This window comes from Atta colombica, unplaced genomic scaffold, assembly GCF_001594045.1.
Source record: "Atta colombica isolate Treedump-2 unplaced genomic scaffold, Acol1.0 scaffold126, whole genome shotgun sequence".
In the NCBI taxonomy this organism is placed as follows: Eukaryota; Metazoa; Arthropoda; class Insecta; order Hymenoptera; family Formicidae; genus Atta; species Atta colombica.
Genome location: NW_017259213.1, coordinates 1,842,705 through 1,854,236, shown reverse-complemented (window position 1 = coordinate 1,854,236; position 11,532 = coordinate 1,842,705). Strand labels below are relative to the sequence as shown.

Here is an 11,532-nt window from a genome sequence, read left to right as displayed (position 1 = left end):
AATTAAAAATAATATTAAGTTAAAAATTATTATTAAAAAATTCTATTTATTTTTCACTCTTTACACGTTTATATCATATTTTATATCATATTTTATAGAAAGGCAAAAAGAAAGTACTTAAAAACAAAGTGCAATAACACACAAAGTTTAATATAATATTAAATTCGAGAAGATATAAGATAGAAATTTGATTACGTATATTCATCTGTTGATGTGCTGTTCACAGCCTCTATCTAGAATCACAGTTTTATATTAAAAAATTTTATTTTTAATGTTATATAAATTCTTTCTCTATTAATCTATTTTCAATTATATCAATTTATCTTATTAATTTATCTATTGTATTTCAATTATGTATTTAATAATAATACATTATAAAATTTTTCTCTTCTCTAATCCCATATATAGATTGTTTATATCTTTTATGTATATATCTTATATTTATATCTTATATCTTTTTAAGTAAAAATTATTACATAGCTCGCATTTTTTATAATAAATAAAACTGTTTAACATAATATTAGATATGGGAAAAAGTTCGTGGCGTTTTTCCCATTAGATGGGAAAAACGCATTAAAAAAACGCCATGAACTTTTTCCCATACCTAATAACATTATGATTTGTTTTTGTTTCTGCTTATAAACAATCTTATATATGGAAGAGAAGAGAAAAATTTTATAATGTATTACACAATTACACGATTGTTGAGAATTTTAAATAAATATTTTTTTACTTTTTCTTTACGTCTTTTATTACCAATTTATCAATTTTTTAAAACTTCATAACTCATTTTAAATATAGATACACACATAGTTATAGTTTTCCATATAAGATTATAGTAAAAATATGTTTGAATCTAACAAATATGTGTACAATTTAAGAAACTTTAATTTGTTGATGTTATTATTTATTTATTGTCGTATTTGAACTATCTATTATTGTAATTTGCAGTTATTACAATTCCAAAAAATATATATATCAAGTTACAAAGTACACGTCAAGCAATAATTGAATAAATAGCGCTCTTGTGAATGCCTTATATAATGATATGACATTCGTTTCTCGAAAAATGAATGTCATGTAATGAATAAGAAACCGACGTTTGAATGCAATAGGATTAAATATTATAACAAATAAATATTATAACAAATAAATAATGCTGTATCATACAGTAATATCTGTATAATGCATATTGCTAAAATTGCTCCAATTTTATAAAATTTAGCAATTGTTAAAAATTTTTTAAATTGTACAAATAAAGGAATTGTTTAATTGTTATAACACAATTAGCATAATATTAATTTCACTAATGCTAATATATATGTATGATGTACGCATAAATTAACTGTAATTAGTGTACACAAAAACAATTCAATTAAAAACAAAATAAACAATAATCGATAAAATCATTGATTATAAATAATAAATAAAAAGAAATATGTATTCGTAATTTATTTATGTTTATAGAGAAAAATTATATAAATTTTTTAATAAAAATTACTACTCTTCTGTTTAACATATTCTCCATTTTTCTTTTCTATTTTTGAAGTTTTATGTAGTTTTAAGCGACAACAGATTTTATTATCTGTAGTCGCATAATTGCTTCTCTGTATGTAGATTTACAATTTACTTCTCTTTCTAACATAAAGCATGATAATTTAACAATTTTTGTTAAATTAATTTGTAACATAAAGCATGCATTTGTAATATAAAGCATTTTTCAGATTTCTAACATAAAATGTGATAATTTATCAATTTTTCATTTTGCGAAGATATGTGGATAAAATATTTATTTTTCTGCTTATTTTTCAATTATAGAATAAATCAACGGAAAATGCTGCAAATGGAAAATGCAATTTATACAGTTTATTTTAACATATAAATATGAATCGTTAATTGTGCTATCTTCATGCAATTTAGTATTTTTATAACTGTTTGCATAATATTCGCAATTATTTTTTTCAAGCGCCAAATGATTTTTTGCGCTTATATGTTTATAAAAAAACCTTGAGTTCTTCATAGAGTGAGATTTCTGTCATTTGATGCATTTGCGTGTAACTTTGTGACGTCGATCCTTACAATGTCTAACGATTAAGATAATTTGCAAGTTTGCATAACTCTACAAATGCTGATATGGATGTACTTTGAACATTTATGATAAAAATAAAGCAATCACATATCATACGATCGTTACACGTCAATAATCTCATATTTTTATGAATCTCTTCAATATATCAAAGGGGAAGAAAAACATTCTAAATGTTTGCAAATTAATAAAGAGATAATAAATTAAAGTTCTAAAATCCTTCAAAAGTGACGTCAAAATCTATAACACAATTACTAATGTCAGTTTATTTGACTTTTAATTTATTATTTTAATTTTTATGTTGACTAAAGGCACTATATTATAATTTTAAGAAATGATATAATTTGTATAAAAATGACTAATTACTAAATGTGAATTTATTCAAATAAGCGAGAAAGGCTATCTTTGATCAAAACTTATGTTGGTGCTTAAGTTTATTTTAATAACAATAATATTTCAAATTTTCAGATATAATATTTAGATGTAAAAAATATAATAAAATATAATTGAGAGTGGATCCATTTTCAGTTCCGATTAAAAAGGTAATTCAACATTTATATTTCGTATTTTATATTTTAACTCTTAACATAATTGGGTCATTCGTTTTGCATATTTATTTTCTTCAAAGAATTAAGAATATCAAATAATTATTATAACATTTATATACAATTTTTTTAAATACACAATTTTATAAATATTGTCTAAAGATATTGAAGTATATATAAGAATAACTAAATAATTTTTATATATTTCTTAAAATAATGAAAATTAACCTAGAAAATGAATAGGAGTAAAGGATCGAAAAACATGTATACTAAAGATTAAAAAAATATATATATATATATAATTGTGTAAGAGAAACATGCGTAATTTGGACAACTTTTATTTTTTTATTTATTTATTTATTAAATGCTTATCCTAGTGTGTTTGTACATTAACACTTTAAACAGCGATTTTGATTATTTCTGTTATTTTGTACTTTGGAATCGATTGGTAACGCGAGTATAATTAAGCAATATACTTTGAAAAGTGTAATTAAATTTATTCTTTCATATTACCAATTTTAATTGTATACTATTCATTAGCAAGTATTCTTCATAGTTTCGATATTCATTTACTTTAATTGTTGCATACAATCGCAACATAATCGTATTAATCTGATTGTATTATAATTGATTCTTTACGTAAACTAAGATATAGATAAGATCGAAATATTACAAATACTTTTGACATAATTTTATTGCTTGCGAAACATATCGAGAATTTTTAAAAATACTCACGCTTTTATTTTCTATTGATTCAGACATCGGTGTTGCTTTCTTATATATATAATTATATATATAATTCGTGAATTAAAAACATAATTTTTTTGCATAGACAAATCATAACAATTAATATCTAAGCTGTAATTAATATCTAAGCAGAGCAACAACGAGTCTCGATAACATTAAAATAAATTGTAATTGATCGAGAAGTTAATTTAATCATAATTTGGAGCTGTTTTTACGTCATTTTGATATCACTTGATGACTTTTTTCTATTCGAATATATTATTTTTGTTTTCAGGATTGAATAAGTTAACATTTTTTAAAACTAAGTTAAGTTAAAACTATTGGAATCATAACATAAGCTATACATTCCATAACAGCTATACACTCCATTACATAATTAAAATTACATAGATAACAAAAATTTTTTCGTAGCAGACAGTCATACTGATACAATAAAATTAAATTTAAAAATTATTGTGAAGTATCCGTCTTGACATAACGATTTCTAAGTAAGCTTCCAATAATCTGTCAACTGTTGGGAAACCTACACATTACATGGAAAATTTGATTACAACACGAGAATTTGTTATCTAACGATGAATAATTCATTCTGAAGATGACTCAAAGAGGAGTCGAAACGTCAAAATTCTATTATATTATGGTTGCGCTTATCGAAATCATACCAAGATTTATGGAATAAATTTAATAAATATGAAATAATCGCACTGTTAACTGTGTTGACTCTCACAGCCTTTATTACTTTTTATTATTTCGAATTTGTAGAGTTCTTGCTTTCGTTAAATTTATACGGGAAGACTTCGTTTATATACAGCAATATTGCACGCAGCGTATTGCACACATGATAATATTGCACACAGAACATTACATACATGACAATATTGCACACAACAGTATTGCAAAAATAGGAGACACGTATTTTTTTATATGTACTGAGTCGCATGTTAAGGGAGCGAAATCCTCTCTTCAAAAAAATCGATTTATTTCTTTCAGATTGAATATCGTCGAAACTGTAAGAGATAGAAAATTTACAGATTGAAAATTAAATGACAGAGTACTTTAAAACTACAATAAAAAATTTTTTTCTTTATAAATAAATAATTTTTATTATAAACAATTAAAAAAAATTTTTTTATTACAGTTTTAAAGTTTAAATCGGAGAGATTCACTTGTGTTCCCTCGTAAGTCAAGTTAAAATTAATTAACTTTTTAACTTTATAACTTAACTTTTAAACTTAGCAATACCAACCCTACCAGTTTTATATTCTATATATGTTTCTTATATAATATTCATTTTTTACATTATAATACTCACTTTTAACTCTTTTTGATGAGTAATTTAGATATTATGCAATTACTTTATCATATTCGATTTTAAAATAATCAAATAGTGTTAAATAAATAATTCCAATTTTTTTTCTTCATTTATTTGAAAATTCTAACTGTTGAAAAATGTCCTATTGAAAAATTGCATAAAAACTAAAACATATTTTTGTATAAAATTACATAATTCTAACGTAATATGTAATATTCTTTTGCAACCTATTATCCAAAATCTTAAAATGTTAAATCTTAAAATTTAATAATATGTTCATAAATAAATACAATATCGCAATTTATTATTAGACTTTCATATTAATTAGGTATAATATAATTTTATTCTGGTTTTATTTACCATTTCGATTTGCTTTTTTTTAATCATTGTATACCAATTTGTTATTATGCATATATGTATCAAAGCATTAAAATAAATTTGAATTAGAAAGTTTGAAGCCGATTTTCTGACAAAATTTAAAAATTATTATTATTAAAAAATTATTATTATTAATAAAGCTATATAAATAACAGAAGTTCGTTTCATTATAAATTTAATAGTAAACGCTTTTTGTCAGACTATTTTGTTATTTATTATTATCTCAGATACAACAATGTCCATATCTCAGCTCATACAGTCGTACGGAATCATAAATGGATTTACACGAAATGATAAGGTATGATATTTATAAAAAAAAAAAAACATGATTAAATCATCACGTCATTCATTATTAAAATTAATAAAAAAAAACGCGATAGATGAAATCTTAATTGAATCATGTAATGAGGATATAATTGTAAAAAAATCTGATTTATCTTAATTTATTATAGTTACTATTCGCAACAAAACGCGTTTATTTGAATGAATTTGATTCAATCAATTACGTGGTTCAATTAAGATCTCATCTATCGCGTTTTTTTTTGCGTCCATTAATTTCATCAAGCGCTGATACTACGTATGTAGTAAATAATAACTTCGTTAAATAAGTAAGTATCAACAATCATTTTTCTGTAATTGAGTATCATTTATTTTTTTGTCATTCGTAATATGTTAGCTTTATATGTTAGCTTTATATGTATATACCACAGAAGTGTTTATTTTGCGTACTGCATGCAGTACATATCTATTATTATAATATAACTATATAATTAGATTTAACAATTACATTATTATCATGCACATTTAACGTCTTACAATTTTAATTAAAATAATACAGTTTCACAACAAGTTTCTCATAACATATTCTAGAGATTTTCATTTGAGATTGTGCGTAAAAGAATTCAGTAAAAGAATTCATAGCTTGATTCATTATATCACAGTAACATTATAAATCACAGAGATAATATAGATGTTTGGAATTGCAAAAAATTCCAATATTAATAAAATTATAATATATGAATTATTCAATACAAATTTTTGCTTTCTATATGTTAAATTATTCATATTAAGTGATTTTAGTTCCTTCGAATCTTGTATGCGTTAATAATCATGTAAACAAGCAAGAAAAAGTGCTTCTGTCAATTAAAAAATCGAATATGCATATTATTTTTTTTAATAATTTCTGTAAAAATCATATTTTCTGCTTGATAAAATGGACGACTAGTATTACCATAAATCATATAACATAAATCATACTTTAAAAACTTACTTAAAATTTATGTTATAGTATTTTAATATTTAAAATACACAACCGAGAAACTTGTTGCAGGAGATGAATCAATCGATCAGATATGCATCAGCTAGTGAAACTGGTCTCGATGGTAATTTCATTATAATATTTTTATAATAAAATTTCTTTAATAATAATTAAATTCTTTTATTAAATCTATCGATCTCCTTTTACAATTTATTGTCAGTTACAATGTTAAATCATTACTGCTAAGTAATGATTTCTTATCCTACTTGTAGAAAATTATTTATATATTCTACTCACAGCAAAGTATGCATTTTCTTCTATTCTATTAAACAATTTAGTCTTATAAATTGTTATTTTGTTTAAAATTGCAATTTTAAACAATGTTTAAAAATTGCTATTTTCTTTAAATTATCATTTTATTTAAATAAGAAAGTAAAATATTTATGTTTACATATTTTTAGGACCTGATCAGGTGCTACCTGCGGACGTAGATATTACATGTAATGTCGATGGTAAAGTACGAATAAAATTAGATAGCAATGGACTTAATTCACATGTGCCCGTATCAATCCCTGGAGTTTTAACTAGAACAGCAAAACTTTATCCTGATCATATAGCGTTGGTATCTATACCTGATGCCGATGGCAAAAGAACCACATATACCTTTCAGTATGTATAAAAAAAATATAATAAGATTTTTATTTTTCTTCATTATCACAATAAGTAATATATGTAAAATATATACAATAAGTATAATATATAAGACTAATTTCTCTACTTATGATTTTGTAAAAATATTATTTTATATAAACTCTTTGTTCTCTCTTTTCTTCTGGTTGATAGTAGTAGTTTTAATGAATTTAGCAACTAAATTTATAATGTTATATGATATAATCAATTTTATATAATTTTGTTAATTTATATTATAGAGAATACGAGTCTATTGTTAGAACCGTCGCAAAAGCATTTCTGAAACTAGGTTTAGAGCGATATCATAGCGTTTGCATAATAGGGTTCAACAGTCCAGAATGGTTCATTACTGAACTTGCGACTATATATGCTGGGTAAAAAAGCTTAATCGTTTTATGTCTAAATGAGCATCATATAATTTACATGTACTTTTACACAATTTACAATTTATTTATATAGCGATATAATAATAAAAAAAGATATAACGTTTCAACAACGTATGTTTTTATTTTTCCGATTTTTAGATAAATAGATCATCGTTCTTTTTTAGTGGATTGGCTACAGGGATTTATACCACAAATTCTCCAGAGGCGTGCCAATATTGTGCTGAATACAGCAGGGCAAATATAATAGTCGTTGAAGATGAGAAACAATTGCAAAAAATCTTGCAAATAAAACACAATTTGCCTTACTTGAAAGCAATTGTTCAATATAATGGCAAACCTAGCGAAAAGAATATTTTGAGTGTAAATTTATTACTATGTTTATCTAATACCTTTTTATTTAGTATATACAACTTATTTTATTACTTATTTTTTCAGTGGGATGATTTATTGAATATAGGTAAAACAGAATCGGAGGATAAATTATCATATGTATTAAAGACGATAGGAATAAACGAATGTTGCATTTTAGTATATACGGTACGTTAAATTTATTACAATTAATCATCACAATTTATCACAATTAATCTGCTATAATATTTAATGTAATAACATTTCCTTATTTGCAATTTTTTCAGTCAGGAACAGTTGGAAATCCAAAAGCTGTAATGTTAAATCATGATAATGTGTTACACGGCGTACGGGCAGTAATATCAACGTTACAAGTAAAAGAAAAATCAGAAATTATAGTTAGTTATTTGCCATTATCTCATATTGCAGCACAGGTAAGATATTTCAAATAGGATAATGTATTTTATTTAGATGTCTTCAAGCCCATTTTCACAATGTGATTACCTATGTGATTACCTAAAGACTAAAAATTACCAAGAGAGTCATTAATAAAATTCGTTCAAGAATTCCATGATAATCTTTAATCTTTACTAAGCATGTATTGAAAACGGGACTTATAAGTAAAAATATTTTGGTAATATTACTATATAGGATTGAAAAAGTTACTTTCTAAACATAGCTAGTTACAGTTACTTAGAAAGTAGATATTTCATATATAATACATTGTATATGTTTATACTATATATATTATACATATGTTTTTATATAAAAATTTGTTTATAAAATATCAGAGATAAAAATATATTTCAATTACAAGAATTACAGATTGTTTTCTAAACATCGTTTTGATCAGTCAATATGTTGAGAAATATAAATTTAAAATATAAATTTAAAATATAAAAATAATTGTATAGAAATAACTGTTAAATAAGTTACAGTTAGTTACAAAAAAACGTAATTTATGTTAAATTACAATTATACAATAGATTAAAAAAACTCTAAAATAAATGTGTACAGCCAATTTTAAAAAAGAGAAGTATTATTTTTTACCATGTTGTAATTAATTACAATTATTATAGAGCTCCATTAAATTCGTCAATTAGCGACATTGAATGCCACTTCAAAAAAGCTATTTGATACATTTTGAATAGCAAAAGTAAAACTAATGATAGTTTAGACTTTTCTAATGGATAAAGAGTAACGACAACAAGTTATTTTTTTTTTAAATAACTTTCTCAAACCTGTTACATCTAAATATCTATTGCAATAGAAAAAAATTGATTTATAACCATGTTTTTTATTCATTTTAGTTAGTTGACATCATAGCAAACATTATGTTAGCGACCACAGTGTACTTTGCAGATCCAGGTGCATTAAAGGGTACATTAATAAATACATTACTTGTGGCACAACCGACTGTTTTCTTAGGAGTGCCTAGAGTATGGGAAAAGATATATGAAAAGATGCAAGAAAAAGCGAAAAATAATGGTGTAATAAAAACATGGATTGCTAAATGGGCAAAAGCACAAGGTCTTCATTATTACACAAATAAAATAAATGGCATCGATTACAAACATTGGGGCTACGTCTTTGCAAAATGGCTTGTTTTCGACAAAGTTAAGGCAGCATTGGGTTTAAACAAGTGTTATATCTTCGTTACAGCAGCAGCACCCTTGAATATCGATATTAAAAAATATTTCTTAAGTTTAGACATACCTGTGTTAGAGGTATATGGAATGTCTGAAAGTAGTGGACCTCATGCATTAACCGATTTTAAAGAATACAGGTAAATTATATCTGCTTTTCTTTATATTTTTACAAAAATATTTACCTGTAAAATATATTATATACAATAGACATTATTTTTATTTATTTATAGCCTGTATGGTGTAGGAAGGCCTATACTTGGAGTATGTACAAAATTAGATAATATAGATGAACATGGTGAAGGAGAGGTTTGTATGAGTGGACGACATATATTTATGGGTTATTTAAATGCACCAGAAAAAACCGAAGAAGCCAAAGATAAAAACGGCTGGTTACATAGTGGTGACCTTGGTAAATTCGATTCAAAAGGGAATTTGTCTATTACTGGTAAATATATGTTTTACGCCTATTAACATTTATCATTACGTAATATTTTGATAAAAATTTTTCTGAGAATTTTTATACATATTGGACTATTTTTTAGAAATACTAAGAAAAATGTATCTTTTTTCAGAATTTTTTGTATATGAATTTTGAAATATTCTAAGATTTCTGAGATTTCTTTTTATTTATCTTTAACAAGATTTTATAAGATTTTATCAGAAATTACAAAATAGGAATCTTAGAAATCTGAGAATATTTTAAAATTCTCACACGTAGACTCTGAAATAAAGTCTTTCTCGACACTTCTTAAAAATGTTCCAGTTTGTGTAAAAAATTTAAAACATTTAAACAAAGTTATAAAATCATTCAAAGATTCTAAAATATTTTTATACAACAATTTTCAAAAAAATTATATAAAAAATTTTGAGCAAAATTTTCATCAGAGTATTGTTAAAAATAATCACATTCATGTTATGAGAGTACGATATATAATATTGTGTATATTCGCAGGTAGAATAAAAGAACTTATAATCACAAGTGGAGGAGAAAATGTGGCACCATATAATATAGAACAATCGATATTATCTGAATTACCATATTTAAGTAATGTTATGGCAGTTGGAGATAAAAGGAAATATTTAACAGTCCTTGTCACGCTTAAGGTACAATGCGAGAAAATAAAAGATATAAATTTAAAACTATAAATGTCCAAATAATACGTTTTTTTTTCAGAGTAATATAAATGAAGAAACTGGTACGCCGTTAGATACGCTGACGCCAGACGTATTAAAATGGGCACAATCTATTGGTAGTAGTGCCAAAACGGTTACAGAAGTCATAAGGTCTCGTGATGCAGCAGTAAGTTTTTCAAAGAGACTCATAGCATTATTTAACATTGTGTAATAAAAAAATATTTATTTTTTAAGACTGAATCGAACAAATGAACGCAAACAAATATGAATAAACAACTTTTGTAGTAGTAATTACTGGTGATTTATTAATTATTATAAATATTAATGTATTAAAACGTATTGAGACAATATTGAATTAATATTAGGTCAATATTGTGCTATTAGTTATTTTAATACAAACAATAGTACGACAGCATTCAAATTTATTTGTTTGGTTTGGGATGTTTAAATATTACAAAATGTTTCTTGCTCTTTTAGATATATGAAGAAATCGATAAGGCAATTAAGAGAGCAAATATGCAAGCCATAAGTAACGCTCAAAAAATACAAAAATTCGAAATTCTTCCTTGTGATTTTTCGATTCCAACTGGCGAATTGGGACCCACGTTAAAGCTTAAAAAGAATGTAATTCAGAAAATGTATGCTGATTTAATAGATAAAATGTATGAATAAACTATCCACGCTACCTAATAAACTCCGACTAACAATAATATTTTACATTGATGTTACAATTTCATACTTAATTAATAAGTAATGAATTAAAAATAATGAATAATAATATAATACAATTAGTACATAGCAATTATATCGTTAAATTTGAATTTATAACATTAATTTTATGTTACTGTTAATTAATATTTGTTTGATATTGTCATAATGAGGTATGTGTATTACTAAAGAATCTTATATCGCTTTTATACCAGTACCTTAATATCGAATATTTTAAGCAAAACATCGAATATTTTAGCGAAATATTTGAACATTTTAATGCATGTTTGA

General features: G+C 24.2%; 1 protein-coding gene across 3 annotated transcripts in view; it reads left to right on the top strand.

The window, feature by feature from the left end:
- The window catches only part of LOC108695012 (long-chain-fatty-acid--CoA ligase ACSBG2-like), an 18,697-nt gene extending 7,469 nt beyond the window's left edge, over nucleotides 1-11,228 (top strand). Inside the window, exons 2-15 of one of the 3 annotated variants that reach the window (XM_018204725.1) lie at nucleotides 2,555-2,628; nucleotides 4,517-4,556; nucleotides 5,296-5,366; nucleotides 6,399-6,450; nucleotides 6,788-6,995; nucleotides 7,256-7,390; nucleotides 7,567-7,762; nucleotides 7,838-7,939; nucleotides 8,038-8,184; nucleotides 9,061-9,536; nucleotides 9,630-9,844; nucleotides 10,352-10,503; nucleotides 10,574-10,699; nucleotides 11,011-11,228. In XM_018204725.1, the coding sequence (XP_018060214.1) occupies nucleotides 5,304-5,366; nucleotides 6,399-6,450; nucleotides 6,788-6,995; nucleotides 7,256-7,390; nucleotides 7,567-7,762; nucleotides 7,838-7,939; nucleotides 8,038-8,184; nucleotides 9,061-9,536; nucleotides 9,630-9,844; nucleotides 10,352-10,503; nucleotides 10,574-10,699; nucleotides 11,011-11,205 (2,067 nt within the window). In that variant the 5' untranslated portion in view covers nucleotides 2,555-2,628; nucleotides 4,517-4,556; nucleotides 5,296-5,303 and the 3' untranslated portion in view covers nucleotides 11,206-11,228. Of the gene's footprint in view, nucleotides 1-2,554; nucleotides 2,629-4,516; nucleotides 4,557-5,295; nucleotides 5,367-6,398; nucleotides 6,451-6,787; nucleotides 6,996-7,255; nucleotides 7,391-7,566; nucleotides 7,763-7,837; nucleotides 7,940-8,037; nucleotides 8,185-9,060; nucleotides 9,537-9,629; nucleotides 9,845-10,351; nucleotides 10,504-10,573; nucleotides 10,700-11,010 lie in introns of those variants that run through there. The other 2 variants (XM_018204726.1, XM_018204727.1) reach the window with 2 other exon arrangements.
- The last annotated feature ends 304 nt before the right edge of the window (nucleotides 11,229-11,532 follow it).